This window comes from Berghia stephanieae, chromosome 5 (assembly GCF_034508935.2).
Source record: "Berghia stephanieae isolate SIO BIC M18660-M18661 chromosome 5, UCSD_Bste_1.3, whole genome shotgun sequence".
Taxonomy (NCBI): domain Eukaryota; kingdom Metazoa; phylum Mollusca; class Gastropoda; order Nudibranchia; family Aeolidiidae; genus Berghia; species Berghia stephanieae.
The window spans coordinates 11644838-11664349 of NC_088364.1; the positions used below are offsets into that span (position 1 = coordinate 11644838).

General features: G+C 37.0%; 1 protein-coding gene across 1 annotated transcript in view; it reads left to right on the top strand.

The window, feature by feature from the left end:
* Positions 1–19512, top strand: part of LOC144972408 (uncharacterized) — a 53473-nt gene that overhangs the window by 33311 nt on the left and 650 nt on the right. Inside the window, exons 3-11 of the mRNA XM_078913567.1 lie at positions 4040–4077; positions 4931–5177; positions 5656–5869; positions 6277–6443; positions 6787–6931; positions 7582–7719; positions 8161–10218; positions 14659–14813; positions 16045–16184. Coding sequence (XP_078769693.1) covers positions 4040–4077; positions 4931–5177; positions 5656–5869; positions 6277–6443; positions 6787–6931; positions 7582–7719; positions 8161–10218; positions 14659–14813; positions 16045–16184 — 3302 coding nt within the window. The remainder of the gene's footprint in view (positions 1–4039; positions 4078–4930; positions 5178–5655; positions 5870–6276; positions 6444–6786; positions 6932–7581; positions 7720–8160; positions 10219–14658; positions 14814–16044; positions 16185–19512) is intronic.

Genomic DNA, 19512 nt, shown 5'->3' on the forward strand with positions numbered 1-19512 from the left:
ACATCATCTTGGTGTCAATATATCAAAACAAAACAAAACAAAACAAAGAATTAAAAAACAAAAACAAAAAACAATCCGAAAACATTTGAATGTAAAAAAAAACGTAGGGTATGTCATAGCCAGCCATGAGCCTAACCAATCGGAAATCACTTTTGTATTTCAATGTTTCAAAACACGTAAGCCTCAAATCAGATTCATGTCCTGGAAAAACGAGGTGCAAATAAATAATGGTTTGAAGCATAAAGAACCAGAAATGTAAGGTTTTTAGTCGTAGTGTACAGAGCAACTACAGAGCTCAAAAAGCCATAATATTAACGTAACCCAAGTACGATACCTGTCACCCAGACCTGTTTACTTTATATTGGAAACATTCGTAGGCTCCAGGGGTAAAAAATATAATAGATATTAGAACTACCGTTAAAATAGTGCCTTAAACGTTATCATATACTAGCTCTGGCATCAGCAAGTCGTTTCCAATGAGTTTAATTGAATTAAAGATCTATATATTTTTCTCATGTTGGAGCCCCAAATTCGTAGTACTACGAAATTTTCGTTATTGTAGGCAGGCCTGCAATCATCAATTTAGTTAGAAATTCTAACGTCTGAAGCGTGGGTTACATATTATCGTGCTACTTTACTCAAAATAGAAACAAACAGCAATATGTATTATGTTTTGTGTTGCTATGAAGTCAGTGGAGATCTGTGAAAAGTGTGTATGATACAGTGCCAGACACCAGTGCCTGCTCCTTCATTTGTTACGTTGAAGTCAGTGGAAAATGATTACATCGCTACATATCATTCACTCTCTCCCTCCCACTCCCACCTCCCTCTATCTACATAGTTATCTTTCTATCTGTCTATCTATCCATCTATCTATCTACCTACCTACCTATCTATCTATCAATCAATCTATCTATTTATTTATCTACCTACTGCTTCTCTATCTCTTTCTTTCTCTATGTCTCTCTCTCTCTCTCTCTCTCTCTCTCTCTCTCTCTCTCTCTCTCTCTCTTATCCCCACCCCCACCACCACTACCTCCCAAAAACACCCACATGCTCCGACACCCAAAACTCCACACACATCATCCCACCCCCCTTTCCCATACACACATTATGAGATCACACATTTTCTTAAAAATCGCACACACACACACACACACACACAAACACACATACATACATACACTCAAACGCATAAACACACACACATATACACAACACACAGACACACACACATACTAATAAACCGTATGCATGACCAATCCCCCACTGTCCATTTTCTATCAACGACCGTATCTTGCTATCAAACCAACTCAACAGCATGTAAGACAGCGGATATCTGACCATCCATGCGAGAAAAACAAGGCGGTCAGTTTTCCCCTCCAGCTGTGTAACTTGTGCACTAGTCAAAGTGACTACAAAGCTGCTAAAAGTTGTGGACTGTAAGAGTAACGTAGAAAAAAATGAATATGACAGCTTCAAAACAAAACAAAAAGAAAGGGAAAAAAACAGAACAAAATACGAAAGGCAGAATGTTTATGGTTCAAAATCGTTCCCCGGTCAATAAGAAAATAGACAGCTACGTAACTTGTGCACTAGTCCAAGTGACTACAAAACTGCTAGGAGCTGTAGACTGTAACAAGTAATGGAGAAAAATGAAAACAAAACAAACAAACGAGAAAAGAACAAAATACGAAAACAACGTTTCGGGTTAAAAATCCTTCCTCGGCCAAATAGAAAAATATAGTTAAAACGTCAGTTTTCCCCTCCAGCTGTGTAACTTGTGTACTTGTCAAAGTGACTACAAAACTGCTAGATTTGTAGACTGTAAAAAGTAATGGAGAAAAATGATTACAAAACAAACAAACAATAAAGAAGAAAATACGAAACAGGACGTTTCGGGTTAAAAATCCTTCCTCGGCCAAATAAGAAAAATATAGTTAAAACCGTCAGTTTTCCCCTCCAGCTGTGTAACTTGTGTACTTGTCAAAGTGACTACAAAGCTGCTAAAAGTTGTGGACTGTAAGAGTAACGTAGAAAAAAAAACGAATATGACAGCTTCAAAACAAAACAAAAAGAAAGGGAAAAAAACAGAACAAAATACGAAAGGCAGAATGTTTATGGTTCAAAATCGTTCCCCGGTCAATAAGAAAATAGACAGCTACGTAACTTGTGCACTAGTCCAAGTGACTACAAAACTGCTAGGAGCTGTAGACTGTAACAAGTAATGGAGAAAAATGAAAACAAAACAAACAAACGAGAAAAGAACAAAATACGAAACACAACGTTTCGGGTTAAAAATCCTTCCTCGGCCAAATAAGAAAAATATAGTTAAAACCGTCAGTTTTCCCCTCCAGCTGTGTAACTTGTGTACTTGTCAAAGTGACTACAAAACTGCTAGATTTGTAGACTGTAAAAAGTAATGGAGAAAAATCATTACAAAACAAACAAACGAGAAAAGAACAAAATACGAAACACAACGTTTCGGGTTAAAAATCCTTCCTCGGCCAAATAAGAAAAATATAGTTAAAACCGTCAGTTTTCCCCTCCAGCTGTGTAACTTGTGTACTTGTCAAAGTGACTACAAAGCTGCTAAAAGTTGTGGACTGTAAGAGTAATGTAGAAAAAAAAACGAATATGACAGCTTCAAAACAAAACAAAAAGAAAGGAAAAAAAAAAGGAACAAAATACGAAAGGCAGAATGTTTATGGTTCTGTCTCTGTTTATTGCTTTAGGTCTCTTCCAACACAAATGAGGTTATATGAGAGACCGCTGAAACAAAAAAAACAAGCAATCTAACAAAAATAGTACAAATGTAAATCAAAATCATAACCTAAAGATATAAGCTAAACTATAAATAACTAAGAACAAACAGGCAGAAGATTTACAGAAAAAAAAATATCCCCTGTCAAAAATACAATCACAAACCAAAGAAGCAGGATAGGCAGTAAAGAGAAGAAGAAACAACATCACTATCGGATCGTACACCCATGCGAACATCATAGGTATATGATTCAAGGGTGATGCTCCCATCCAACCACCCGCTGTTTATGGTTCAAAATTGTTCCCCGGTCAATAAGAAAATAGACAGCTACGTAACTTGTGCACTAGTCCAAGTGACTACAAAACTGCTAAGAGCTGTAGACTGTAAAATGTAATGGATAAAAATGAATATAACAGCTTCAAAACAAAACAAACAAAAAAAGAAAACAAAATACGAAACACAGAACGTTTCGGGCTAAAAATCCTTCCTCGGCCAATAAGAAAAATATAGTGAAAACGTCAGTTCATTCCGTTAAATCCAGATAGTTGGCGGAAACGCATCAAATGTTTCAATTAACAAACGAAAATTAACAGCTTAAAAAAAAAGAACAAAATATCAAACACGTTTCGGACTCAACACCCTTCTTCAGTCAACAACTAAAAATACAAACAATGAAAACATAAATAACATTACTAAAAAAAACAAACAGATTGACGGCAGAGAAATATTCGGCATAAATTAATTGTTATCATTAAATCTCTGTCATTAGATAAAAATCACATCATACATAGCGTATTTATATACCTTTCAGTCTAACTAGTTAACTGTCGTATTTTGGAAAGACACATATATAAAAACCTGGCCAGAAAATTCGTCCTTCAAAAATCGATTGATTTAAATGACCATCATCTTGGCAAAAACTCTCAAACCGCCCGATTCTAGCACGCTGAATTACAACACACATTGTAAAAATGCACGCTAGTGTTGATTTGAAAAAAATTATAAGTAGACGGGTCTATGTATAATAAGTCGTTACCTCATATTATAACCATCGGATTCCCGCACGGATTCTAGCAAGCTTTTTGGCTTCTCTCCTAAACCTTTCTAGAATCCAGCAAGTATTGTATTCCTATATATTCATTCATGAAGTCATTCATTCTTACAACGTATTCATCCATTCATTTGTCCATCCACCTTCACCCATTCACTCATCATTAAACCATCCACCCAGTTAACCAATCTATTAAATCAATTAACTAATTTGTTCCTTTTCAGGTTGTCTCAAAACTGGTGTCGCAACAGAAACACGAAAGGTTTGTACATTTTTCTCGAGCATTTATAAAGAACAACATCGACTAAACGTGCTCAAAGCGCTTTCTAGGGGGTCCCTCGCTAACAGCAACATTAAGTAGTATGGCGGGACATAACGCCTGTTAGGCGATATTACTTTTTTTTTTCTCTCCTGTAGAGACAATGTTCTTAAAGACCAGGTACTCATTCCTCACTTGAGCAAGTTTCAAAATGATAAATCAGACGTATTCAAATAATGTTAGGCCGGTGTTGAAATATTTTACACAACATAGACTAGAAGTAGATCTAGGAGTAGCGAGGAATACCAAACGAAATCTTACTACAATCAGAATCTTTTCTAGAAATTAGAATATTTTTTCCCTTTTTTTCTTCTTCAAAATAATTTTCATCATGGTCAATACAGACGTTTCAACGCTTAGGCTTAATAAAATTTAAAACTATAAATATTTAAAAGAGTATTTCCATAGATTTATAATGCTCAGTGTCCTTGCAATGTGTTCAATTCATTCCCCAAGCAGGTCATGTCGAACCAGATTTCCATGTCATACAATACAAGCCAGGTGTAAAAATACCTTTTTACTCTAGCATATAGATCTAGTCATGGAAACAATCCGATGTCCAATACATACTGTCATCAAGATTTTTTGCGGCCCCAATGCCATATTGGCGGCCGCAAAATTCGCACTTTTCCTCAATTTACCGCAAATTTTAAAATGCTTCAAGAAAAATCTGTATTTTTCACTATTTTTGAACCCCATTAGTAAAATTTGGCAAATTTGGGATTTCAAATGGCAATTTTCCGCGATGCCAGTACATAAAATTTTTACGCAACTTTATCCTCTTTCTACTCTCCAGTCGAGTTTTCAGCACAGACAACTCCTCAAAGACGTCTTCATCAGATGTAGATTATTTTCCTTGCCTGGTCAACTGGCTGTCCACCGTACTCACGCTGTTAGGGCACTGTAGGACGAGTCAGTTCCAAACCTACGTCAGCAGTCTTGCCAGACGGAGTGACGTCATCAAGTCTGTCCAGGAGGCTGTTGGGTACTTTGAGGAGACTGTCAGTTTTCTTTTCCAACAAGTCGTTTATTCTGTGACAAAGGTAAACACCAACCAGACCTTTTTCTATTTCTTACACATTTATGCTTTTGTTTGTTTATGTGTCTGTTTGTGTTGTCATATTTTTTCCTATATTTTTCTCCGGCTTCACGAGCATTGTAGCTCTAGAAATTACTTGTAAAAAGATCTGTCATGTCTAAACTTCAAATAATTTCATCATAATGTCTTATTTAATCTTTCTCAAAATAATTGCCTACGCCTCCTCTTTTTTCTTTTAAAAAATGTTTTGTTTTTTTTTTAATCCCATGCCTTCCTATTTTTGACCTTTGTATTAGTAATAAATATTGGTCTGTGTTTAAGATTTAGTTTTTCTTTAATAATTGTTGTTGTTTAGTATATTCGATTTTATTATATAGTTACATGGCATGGTATAAAGGAACCTTAATATGGATTTACCTTACTACTCCCTTCCAGCATATTCACTTCTCATCGCCAACATATTCACTTCTCTGTTTACACAGGTCTTATACGAACCAATCAACAAGTTTATGCAGAACGCCATTTCTGAGAACCACAAACCGTCCAATGAGGCCCTCAAACGCATCCTTGACGTTTTGCAAGCTGTCAGGCGATTGGTGCTCGCCCTTCTCGTCGATGTAGAAGTGGCCAATCAACTCATGGTTTACTTGTTGTTCTTCGTGTCCACAACCCTCTTCAATCGTATTATTGCAAAAGGTGATTTTCAAATTAAGTTGCACTATGCCAGATATTTTGTATCGTCCTCCTTAATTGTAAAAATTCAAAATTCCATTGAATTTTTTTTAGGAATCTGGTTCAGATAAGTAATTTATTGGAGATTGAGAAAATATCCAAATACGAGTACCTTGCATTTTCTTGTTAAATTTCATTTATGTGTTGATGCACTAATTATAGATAGTTCGAAGATGACGTCACTCAGGTCTTTGTTATTGTATTTTGCTATCCGCGTTTATGAGTAATGCTCACTGAACTGTATTAACCTGACTATAAACGTTCATGGATACACACAGTTTTGTGTGTTGGTCCGTTATACTTCCGGATGGCAATGTTATGAGATTCTTAGCCAAGCGCATACTATCTATATAAATGTTTGTGTTTTCCAGGGACCAAATTGTACAACCGTGAGTCGGGTACAATGCTACAGGACGGAGTCAGCGCTTTAGAGGGCTGGGCTAAAGAGGTCGGATTGGAGCCAGAGTTCGTCCGGGTGTCCGAACACATCCTGTCCCTTGTCGATTTGTTGTCTTCCTCCAAAAGAACACTTATGAAGGTAAGCATGGCTTTTCTGTCTTCTTTGTTATGGGAACAATTCGTTCCATAGTTTGAAGAGTGGCGTGTCCAAATCAACAAATATTAGTTGTACCTATGCAATCCCATTTCCAAAGCCCAAAACACTGAAAATTGTACATGCATACATACGCATAAATAAACAGCTCATCCCCTTCATTCCAACGATAATTATTTTTTTTAGTTTTTATACTTTCAATAACTTTGAAAAAAAAAATCAAAAATAAATTCCAAGAAATATTACGAGTAGTTTGTGTCTGTGAGTGTTAATCGTAATCGGTATATGTATGCACGTACTTCAGAAAAATACGACTGCTTATTTACAGATGGATTGGCAAAGCTTCCAGACTCAGTTCTCTCCCCTCACGGATATACAGCTGTGTAAAGTCCTATCCGAATATGACTTGGGCGATGGAGTGACAGCCCCTGATTCTTGGCAACCTTCACCACCCATTCATCCAAAACAAGGAGGTGAGAGGACACTATATATAAACCATAAATATATTTCCTACTTTATTTTGAATTAACGAATTTTCATAAAGAAAAAAACAGGCACGAATCTTATATGCCTTTCGAACGAAATGAAATCTAGGTTACAAATTTAAAAATGGGAACTGTTTTCCTTGATAACCATATAATTGACTGCCAACCTCTAACGTCCCATTCATAATCTTTATCTAACGAGTTTTAATTCGCGCTATAACATGGCTCTACAATGAATTCTGTTTTATTTTCCATTGCGCATTAAAAAGCAAAAACAAAAATTGTTGCATAGGTGAATTTTGTGTTTACCTTAATAGAGAATAAAGGCTTTAAGGTGTCTCGGGAGACCGCGTTCTGGGGAGAATTTTACGGTCACCACCGACGTATACTTATTTGCAGGTCTGAAACCCCAGTCTATTATGGTCTCATTGTTGTAATGAAAATAAATAGGCTCTGAAACTAACGCAAAATAATGTTCGTGACAACAGTGTAAAATCAAGCCCATAAAAGCGTTTGGCCATCACTGTTCTTGCATAACTTTTTAATGGAAATTTTTGAAATACATTTGAAAATATTTTTTGCCTGTTTTTCCTCTTACTGTATGACTGGCTACACGCCTTTACTTGTTCATTCTCTAGAACTGACTGTAAGTCTGTCCTCTCATCCTCCTTTCGTGTTGCCAAAACAAGGGGAGCAAGTCAACCTGAAGGACACATTCCCAGCAGCGTTCTTCAGGCACTTAGAACTGGTACAGCAACGGTTCTCTCTGGTTGGAGGTATGCTAATTTGCTTAAAAACTCGTTCTCTATATAGGTAATCGTATACTAGGAGAGTCCTGTCAAGCATTTAACAATCTCTTTGAAGAAGTTTTCCCTCTTTGGAACTAACTTAACTCCCAGATCAATTTGTATAAAAAGTTCAATTTAAATCAAATTACAAGACTTGTCTTCATTCTAAATTAATGTGATCATGAGAAAATACGCCTTCTTCCAACATTTTATCTCTTAAGAGAAAACATATCCTAACTTTCCAAACTTCATACAAACCCTATACAAACCTCATAATTGGCTAGGAAAAAACATATTTTGTAATATGGATTGGTTAGTATTAAAGAGGAGTCTTTTACTATTAATTTTGTTTTTGTGTTTTAGCATTAATTTCACAAGTAAAAAAACTAACACATCGTTTCCACTCATCCCTTTCTTTTTTTCCAACAGAGGACGCCTACTACAGCGGCCTGAGTTCTGCAGGAAATACTCCAAGGTTATCAGAACCCGTCAACAGATCGAGTAACCTCGATACCTTCTTCTCCCAGGATCCAAACGCATCTATATCTGGAGGCTCCATGCATTTCAAAAATATTCAAAATGATCTGAAAACTCAAATCGTTCCAACAAAAGCCCAAGTCGAAAACATTGGTGTTGACAATACGGCATATAATCCGTCACATACATCTACAAAACGCATACCGCCTCAAACTGCACCAAAACCAAAACGAGGCCAACATCCCATTCAATCAAATCAATTACCAACAACAACATCAACGGCGACAACTTCTACAAACTCAAATCGTGCAGCAGCTCCACCACCCTATAACATGGCAATCAAATTAAAACAGGCTCAGACTCATGATAACCCTAATAAGATACCAACATCGAATCACAACAACAATAGTAGTAGCAACAACAACCAAACAGACTCTTCACAAGGCTACCACAGTTCTCGTAGCCAACCCGTTTTACACCGTCAGAACTCCACAGATCAGAATTCTTACGAAGCAAAACATAAAAATATTACTTTGCAATCCAACCCTCAGAAATTCCAAACATTACCCGATAACATAAAAGACAAACTATTTTCGTCGCCAAACAGTTCAAGCAGTTCTCACTCTCATCAAAATTCAAATTCAAACTCACACCCGCATCGTAGTAAATCTGGAAAACCCTCATCTCATCGTCTAAGGACACAGCAATCTTGGACTCCAAGCACGCAACACACTATAAAATCTCAACAATACAACCACCTCATGAACACATCAGACCTCGCCTCGACCTACCCAGTTTCAAGACCCCGACCATCCTCAGCCACCGACATGCAGTATTCTCCAGAAATTTCCAACAACATGGACACCACAGACTCTTCTTCCAATGCATTTATGAACCATCATCAAAGAGCAGAGCTCCTCTCTATTCGGAGTAATTCAGCCCTTGGTTATGATATGGTAAGCACGAACCAACATCCAAACCCCAACACAAACTACCACACAAGAGACAACAGACATCTACAACAGAGACAATTTAGCGTGCCCGATATCAACTCCCAGGGACATAACCACACCAGGGATCACAGAGAACACATACTTCACCCTCCAAACTATGAACACCTAAAGGACTCAAAATCTGCAACAACACAGCACGTCACACCTTACAACTACAAACCACAACTCGACAACACCAACACACTTGATCTGGGAGCAAATGACAGTAAAAACAAGGAAAACAACATTGGATTGTTTTCATATGGTTCTTTGAAACGATCACCCCGCAATACAAATCTTTCTAAACGGACTCCTTCTGAAGGAAAATTAAACGATGTACCATCTGACAAGAAAGTGCTTATAAAATCTGGGAATCATAATTCTGATAATTCTGACATTCCACCACCTCTCCCACCTAGAGGAGAAAACATTCGTAGGCAACCTTCAGTCGAATCCCAAAGAGACAGTTCACGTGAAAGGACAAATCGGGAATCCCCTTTGGGATCATCGATTTCTTCGTCAGGTCATCGACCCAGGTGCGGGTCAAGGACGAGTGTTGAAATCCAGGATATTACAGAGAATCAGTACATTATATACAACCCTGACTCACCAGTCAAGGAATTTTTCGACTTCAATCAGAATTATAAATCAATGGCAAATCGAAACAATCTAGCAAATCCAGCAAAACCACAAGGGCAATTACCGCAATCAAAACAACAAGAACAAACTAGGAAATTAACACGAGTTCCTCCCCTTGAACTTCCAGACGATTTGCTGGGCATTTCCGAAAACGATTCACTGGACGACGTTTTTAACGGTCGTTTCGGGTCTGCGGACAACTTGCATCGTAATGCCAGCCATAAGAATGGAGGAAACAAACCGAGGAAGGTGTCATCTGTAGATGACTACCCAGATGACGTATATATTGACGTCAACGACCTCAGTAACAGTGACTCCACCGCTTCCAGTAATCTCAAAGTCTTGCCAGTCAGTGACGAAAATCGGAGGATTAATAATGGTAAATATATTCAATGTTATTCTCTTTCAGACTAGTAGTAACTCTACCTTTTCCTGATACGGTTGGACTTGGCCAGCTCCAGTAACAGGAGGAGGAATAATCATAATAATATAATAAATAAGATAAAATTCCCTTTATTCATCTCCCAAATGAAATTTTAGGGTCTATTCCAAGGGATGACTGGAATAACCCACGCGTCAGCCGCCGTGCAGCGCCGCAAAGTGGGCTAAGTCTGGGTGACTTGCTGAAGGCCACACAGCGCGGCGGGTAATCGAACTCAGTACCTTTCGGGTACGAAGCAAAGACCATGCCGCTGAGCCACACTGTCCCATAAATATAAACATATTCTTTTTCTGTTGCGTTGGTCTTGACCATTTCCTGAGGTGACGAACTTTATCTTTTCCAGTTACAGTTGGCTTGGCTTGGCCATTTCCTGTATCATTAATCTAATGACCCCAACCGAACATCCTTAAAATAGTATTTAGTGGGAACACACCCTTTGGAAAAAAAAACCCAAGCATTTGATATAAAATTTCATGGCAGAAATTCAACTTTGAATTGAATTCATATGTAACCAATTGCATCGGAGCGGTATTATGTCTAGATGGTTTAGATGGTGAAAATTGAGAGCATAGTCAGAAATACATGACTTGTTTTAATGTTATGTATATAGTACTTCAGAACCATTAAGACCTTATAGCTAGCGTTTGTCCCGGTTTCTATAGCGTGACACTGACTATAGTAATTGCTTGCTACCCTTTTGAAAGGACGCCAGTCTATCGCAAATTTACTTTTATATGTCTTAATCAAAACAATGGACACAATTTCTTAAAGTGACCTGATCGCTTGTACTTACGAATCACTTTTTCGTAAACCTGGTACACCACGACATAATATCGTTTCGAGATGATATTATATCACATTTGTGACCCCCAGACACAATCTGGTATCACATTGAAGTCAATATGCATTCAAATTTAAACTGATGATATTATTATAATTTTATTTTTTCACTATATATGAAACTATAATATTCTTTTTCCAAAATAAGAAAAGAAAATGTAATCATTGCCTCATAATATTTTTAAAAAATTTAAACTATAAATACAATGTTCAGTGTCAAACCATCCCGACATAACATCGTTTTGAGACAATGGGTCACATACGATTTAACTAAAGCTAATAACAGGAACAAGGAAATCCAATACTGAGATCAATAAAAACCTAAATAACCTTGAAAACACAGCCGGTGGTTGCCTTAATAGTAACCTAAAATTTCATTTTTTTTAATAGCTTTTATTTAGCGCAATATCCACTAAACGTGCTCAAAACGCTTTACATAGGGTCCCTGGCCAACAGCAACACGTAACATGTAGATCGAGACATGACGCCTGTTAGGCAATATTACATTTTTTTTTCCGACGGAGACAAACATGTTAAAGGCAAGGTACTCATTTTACACCCGAGTATAGTGAGAGAATGTGAGTAAAGAGCCTTTTCCAAGGTCTCAACTATGCCCCGAGCGAGGCTCGAACCCGTGATCTTCCGATCCGAAAGCGAGTGTCATGCCATAAGACCGCATAGCCGTACACACATAATACTGCTTCTATTTTGTAGAAAAATGTCGATTCCCCAGCTGTTTTAATAAACCCAATGCATTTTTGCCATCTCGATGATTTGGGGAAGTGGGGGGGGGGGGGGGGGGGGGGGTAAAACGTTGGGGTGATTTGTCGATCCCAATTTTTTGTTTCATGATTCAGCGTAGCCTCTTTTTCTGTGATCCAATTTATTTTCTTTCTAAGGTCTTTTAATAATGATTCGATCCTTGGCCTTTTGAATTGGCTGTTTTAACTCTTCACCCGTGTAAAACGTTGAACGACTGTTTTACACCGTGTTGGAAACCATTGACCAAATGCTGTAGTTCATTGGGTTCAAGCGACGTACACTTATTTTTAGGTCTGATAACCCAAATCCTTATGGGCTCATTGTTGTAATGGAAATCTAAAATAAAATGACGCAAAATATTGTCCATTTCATTACAACAATGTTAAACTAAGTCCATAAGGATGTTCGGATGTCAGACCGGCATATATGTTCACGTCGGTTTTTCAACAAGACGGAGTATTTTTTTTTATCACACGCCACACAAGCTGCTAAAAAACAAGACGCAAGTTTGGTAACTTTTGATATCGTGATTTTATACAACATTGGTAATACCCAGCATAGTTTCTTAACCAATTAATGAAAAATCCATCTGCAGAGCAGATCCAATAAATAATGTCCGAAAGTGAATGTATGGCACTATCTAAATCAAAGGATGGAAATATCAGTCGATCTTGATGAGGGTAAATTGGGTCACTTACAAATACACGATTTAGTAACTAGATAGTGTCATTTTCTCCATAAAAATTACGATTTCAAGTAAGCAGGTCTGAAAGTGAGACTTTATATAATTTTACATTTCTGAGCACTTAAACTTAAGATTGGGGGGCCCCGATAGCTCAGTTGGTAGAGCACTCGCTTCACACGCAAAGGGACCAAGATCGATCCCGAGTGCAGTCGAGATTTTTTCTGACCCCCGCCCCCCTGTCCACCCAGCAAGAATGGGTAGCTGACTCTGTTAGATTTGGCGGAAAGTACTTTGCGATAGACTAGCGTCCTATCCAAAGGATAGCAAGCAATTGTTATTGTCCGTTTCACGCTATAGAAACCGGGATAAACTCCGGCTCCATGAGCTTGATGCTTAATGGCTCTGAAAGACTACTTTAAAAAAAAAAAACAAAAAAACTTAAGATTTACTTTCCGGCCTCTGGTCAACCTCGACATAAAACCATACTGAAGCGTCGGATCACATCAATATTAAGAATGTAAGGTTTTTGGATTTTGTCACTCAAGAACAATTGCTCCGTCAACACGTATAATAATAATATGGTAAAATTGATCATAGATTAGATTCCTTCTATCAAGACTGAAAGCAGAGAGTTTTGGGGGGAAAGAGGTCTGGAGAGGTGTTCCACGGAGAGGTGAATTTACGGATGACTCCTTTTTCCTTTTAATTTATATGACATGCAAAATGTTAGATACCAACCCAAACTAACTCTCTCTCTCTCTCTCTCTCTCTCTCTCTCTCTCTCTCTCTCTCTCTCTCTCTCTCTCTCTCTCATACCAACCCAAACTAACTCTCTCTCTCTCTCTCTCTCTCTCTCTCTCTCTCTCTCTTTCTCTCTCTCTCTCTCTCTCTCTCTCTCTCTCACACACACACACACAAACAAACACTCACATTCTCCTCACACATACAGACAACCACACCTAGACGCCACGTTGACGCGAAGTCTCAGTTTGAGAGTTTTTACCAAGATGAGGGTCATTTAAATCGATCGATATTTGAAGGACGAGTTTTCTGGCCAATTTTTTAAATAACTACGTGTCTTTCCAGAGTACTGTAGTTCACTAGTTAATAAGTTAAGCCTTCTGACTCCGAATGAATACTTTTTTATAAAAAGGGTGCACGCCGTGTGTGTATACGTGACCCAACGTCTAAAAACAACAATATCTTGACCCTGATGCTAAAGAGTCTAATTATAGTCGAATTGATCAAAAACATGAAATGTTGGGTTTTAGTATCCTGAAAGGCTATAAATATTCATTCTGCTCAGTACAAAATAATATTTATAATATTTGACAAACTCATTCCAAATCTGATATTTTTTGGAGAGAGAGAGAGAGAGAGAGAGAGAGAGAGAGAGAGAGAGAGAGAGAGAGAGAGAGAGAGAGAGAATTCAGGAGGAATGAGAGATTTTTTTATGTGTTTATTATTATTATTTATTATTTATTTTTATTATTTATTAGCTTAATTTATTATTTTCAGAAATTGATTAGTCCATGGGAATACCCAATGTAAATTTCCAGAAGTGGATAAATAAAGTTAATCTTGTCTTATCTTATCTTATAAATTCGATTTTCAGCATCTTAGTTATCCCTGCATAACACCGTTTTGAGACGGTAGGTCACATATTGTATACAGCTCATCATTGGGAGATTTAAAAAATAAAGTTTAAGCGCTTAGAGAATTGTATTTAAATTGAATTAGCATTAATTTTGACAAACGTTTTGGATTTTTTTTAACGTGGGATTCGTTAAATGAATAAATACATATATAAAATAAAATTCCTATAGGGTGTCTTTCAAGGGAAGACTGGAATAACCCAGACGTCAACCGCAGTGCAGCGCCGCAAAGAAAGCTAGGGCGAGGAGACTTGCTCAATGCCACATAGCGCAGCGATGGGTGATCGAACTCGGTACCTTTCGGGTACTAAGCAAAGACCGTACCGCTGAGCCACGCTGCCCCTGTTTATGACTAAACACTGTAGGTATTCAAAAGACGGTGGATAAATGTAATCTTTAACCAGCAAGATAATGTTATGAAACGTTTTATTCCAGACCCATCCAATGGCGCGGTATTTGTGAGGTACCGTCATACAATGCCCGACAACCATGACGTCAGCGGCAATCAAGGGGAGATCAGCGGGGAGGTTTTCTATGTCACTCTCACCAAGACCGGCAACAAGCTAGGCATGGGGCTGATTGATGGACTGGTGAGTCATCATCGTGGTCGGCGTTATCGTCGTCGTCGTCGTCGTCATCATCATCATCATCATCATCATCATCATCATCATCATTATTATCATCATCATCAGCGGCAGCATAATCATCATCAGACTCTCTCTCTCTCTCTCTCTCTCTCTCTCTCTCTCTCTCTCTCTCTCTCTCTCTCTCTCTCTCTCTCTCTCTCTCTCTCTCTCTCAATTTAATTTCATCATTTAAATATGGTTTTATATTTCTCATGATTTTAGATGTTATTTGTGCACTGAGGAAGGCCACGTGAACGAAACCAGATTTTAGTTTTTTAGTTTGATTTTATTTTTTTCTATTTGTGTGTGTGTGTGTGTGATTTTTTTTAAATTTTAATTTAATTTAATTTAATTTAATTTAATTTAATTTAATTTAATTTAATTTAATTCAATTTAATTTAATTTAATTTAATTTAATTCTATTTTATTTTATTTTATTTTATTTGGGTGGGGGCGGGGAAGGGGGGGTTCGTTTCTTTTCTTTTATTATTATATAAGTCAAAGTAACACTCAAAGATTTTCTTTACATTGTGACAAGCTCACTTTGGTAACTTCATATTTTAGTTATCAGATGAATAGATAATAATAGAACAGAATGATCTTTCGACTCCAGGGAGACAACTGGTAAAAAGAGTATAAATTATGTAGTAGTTTACGAGTTATCTCCCTGTCCGCGACTGTCGGCCCTCAATTTCAGGGAGACAACTGGTGTAAAGAATAGTCAATAAACAGTATTTTTATGAGTTGTCTCCCTTAGACCGTCTTGTCGGTGTGAATTGCATTAAAAAAAATTATTTTTAAAAATTATTTGTTGATTGCGCTTGCTATGGGTATTTTAGTAATTTTACTATTTTTATTTGCATTGCTACGACCAACATATTTTCGTATAAAGATAACAACGTATTAAAAAGTTCTGTTAAAATCAAATCATACCCGCAAAGCCCTTATTTTTAGGGAAATTTGTTATAATTCTAGAAACCGTATTTAATCGGTTTATGATAATGAAAGGTATAGGAATGGGGGGTGGGGGAGGGGGGAATATATTCTATTGAAATAAGAGGTGGTTGGAATTTAAGTAACGAGTGATTAAATTGAAATCGTGAAGCCCCAACTGCCCGTCCTCTTATTTATTTATTCATCTATCTATTTATTTATTCATTTATCTATTCAATTTTATCATATTTTTTTTAATCAGCACACCCCACTGAAGTTGGCTGGTATCTACATACGGAACGTGTTGCCAGACACCCCAGCTGCCTTGTGTGGTTGTCTCAGGGTGGGAGACAGAATTCTTTCTATCAACAATACCAGTATCGTGGGAGTCGATTACAACAGGTTAGTTTGAAAATTAAAAACTAGATTCACAATGGATGTTAAACGAGCTTATTTGTACGTGCAAAATAAAAACAAATTGATAAAATTATTATAAATTACTTTCAAAGTTAAGAGGAAGAAGAAGAAAAATATACTCAATGTGCATCCTCCATTTCTATGGGTTGAAACAATAACGAAATAATATTTGAGATACATCATTCAGGATTTATGGTTCCGGTAATACTCTTCAACAGTCGTAACGTCACTTTCTTCCTAATTACGCATGGTAACCTAGTAACACTGGCTCTAAACTATCGGAACAATGGCGGACACCCGTATGAAATATTTCCCCGGCGAGCATAAAAGCGTATTCAGAGGGGGGGAAAAACATAAATTTGATCATGTTTTGACTTTTACACATTCTGATCACAAGGCATATGAAAAGTTCTAGCCGGCAAGAAGAATATAAAGTAATTATTTTCTTTGTTTAGAACCAAGATGACGCCGTTGCCGGGCGGCGTGATATCAGACTACTGAATCCAATAACGCCAAGTTTTGTACCGTTGACTCGTACCATTAAAATCAAATAAGAATATTGTATAAAAAAGATAGACGACAATACGCTTCTTATAGACGTGTAGACAACACAGATCATCATGATAATAATATCTGCTTACCTACAAATTTACATCGATATATAAATTTGCAATATTTTTGTGCCCGCAAAATTCAGGCGACACAGATGTTCCTCTCTCTCTCTCTCTCTCTCTCTCTCTCTCTCTCTCTCTCTCTCTCTCTCTCCCTCTCTCTCTCTCTCTCTCTCTCCCTCCTCTCTCTCTCTCTCTCTCTCTCTTTCTCTCTCTCTCTCTCTCTCTCTCTCTCTCTCTCTCTCTCTCTCTCTCTCTCCCCTCCCTCCTTTGCTTGAGCCACAACAATACTGAAAATATGCTTTATTTCTTTGTTGACCTAACTCAGCTCCATGTCATTGTTTTTAGACTGCCAGAGAGCTGATTAGTTCTCATCGATGTGTACCTATTTGCTTGTGCACAAAGATTCTTTCAAACCTCTCTAAAAACATTAAAGTTAAAGGCCTCACGTGAGATTAACCCTCTCCTCGCCACGCCAACTATATAGGAAAATCGTCACATTCGTTACGATACAACCAACATTTTTTTAAATTCAAATATCTTTTGTACATCATAAAATTTAAAGAAAATAAACAGTGTGTTGTAGAGTATGTTTTGCTAAAGAAATTATGTATCGCAAGAACTTACTGCTATTGTGTTTGAGAGATAATTTTATTTTTTTTTGTGCTAGTTTGATGTGAAGTTTGGGGAAAATCCTGAAAATGGCTGGTAAGAAGGGAGTTAAAGTTTTGTGTATTGCTTAAATACATGTATAGATAGTATGCGCTTGGCTAAGAAGCTCATAACATTGCCATCCGGAAGTATAACGGACCAACACACAAAACTGTGTGTATCCATGAACGTTTATAGTCTGGTTAATACAGCTCAGTGAGCATTACTCATAAACGCGGATGGCAAAAAACAACAACAAAGACCTGAGTGACGTCATCTTTGAACTATCTATAGAGAGGTGAGCCGGTGGAACCACTGGTTATGACTGTTTTGGCGGATTGAATTGTTGAGTGGTGAGCACAACTTAACTATCATGACATCGCAATGGGAATCGACGGATTACCCAGTGACGTCACTGAACGTCGTCTGCTAGAAAGACATCTCAACCAGCATGAACTGGAATGAAGTTGATTTTTTAATAATATATTTTTTTTTCAATTTTCATTTGTGTTTTGTTTAGTGTTTGTTGTTTATTATTATTATTTTATTAAAGTTGAAGAAAATATAAAAAAAATAAAGCGATGTAAGCTTTCTTACACTCACATACTCACATCATATCAATTTTTCAAGACACATTCTTTTGGCTCACTCACTCAAAGAGTGATTTACAAAACCAGACTAATCCTTACCGTTCACGTGAATATCCAAAAAGAAAAGGAAAAGTAATGTATTGAAGAGGAAAGATGATTGTATATTATCTTCAATATTGTTTTGAAAAAGCTAACATTACACTTTCACTTACCTCAAACCAAATCGTTCAAAATGAAACTTGGATTTGTCACATCAACAACCACTTGTTTTGATTCTCAGTCTGCATCTGCTGACTGTCAAGCGATGTCACCCCGATCAAAAATACCGAATAAAATAATGAAAGCCACAAGTCATAATAACGATTTTTGTTTAGGAATTAACAATAATCCAAATGTGTATCTAATCCACTGATCAATTCATAACGTCATTAATTAATTAAACAGAATCGTGTCTGTGACAACTTGGTTTTAAAAAATGACCTTCACCTTTCTATTTTCCATCAACATCAACCCTGCCGGATTGCGAAAAAACACCTTTTTAAAATTTTGGCCAGAAAACTCGTCATTCAGATGTAGATCGATTAAAATTACCCTAATCCTATCAGAAACTCTAAAACATAGGATTTCCTTGAAGAAGATCTCTTGAAGTCCCAGGTTTGAGGGTCTTTGACAAGATGAGGTTCATTTTAATCGGTCGATATTTGAAGGTATTTTTTTTCTGGCCAAAATTGTTTAAAACATGTTTTTACAGAGTACGGCAGAACTGTTTTGAACTCAATAACCTAAACGAAAAGTCTGACACAAGCTGATGCCCAGTGTAAAAAATAACATTTTTAGTTTTCGCGCGAGTGGAAATAAATGGGAAATAAGTAGCTTTTCTGCTTATTACTTTAGCTGCTTTTTTATGACTTTGAAAGCAAAATCACGGAAAACTGTAAATCCATTTGTTTTAACTGATTTTTTTTTTTAATGGACTGGCTTGGTACTGTATTATTTAAAATATTTAGAACCACATTACACACCGTTTAAATATTAGTACATTACCGTATTATTATCCAAGTAATGCAGACAAAACATTCCGTGAATAGATTTCACCAAGGTTCACGAGTTTTTCGAACTTGATAACACTCAGCCAACATGTGTAAAAAAAAAAATAGCTTGTCCCCGTGCACATATGATATTTATTTTTAAATTTATCTATAGATAGAATGCGCTTGGCCAAGGAGTTCACAACATTGCCATCCGGAAGTATAACGGACCAACACACAAATTCTGTGTAACCATGAACTTTTATAGTCTGGTTAATACAGTTTAGTGAGAACAACTCACAAACGCGGATGGCAAAAACAATAACAAAGACCTCAGTGACGTCATCTGCATACTATCTATAAAAGGAATGAAGCTGACGTCACTCAGCTCTTTGTTATTATTTTTCAACAGTTTGTTAGTGATAAGTTCTCA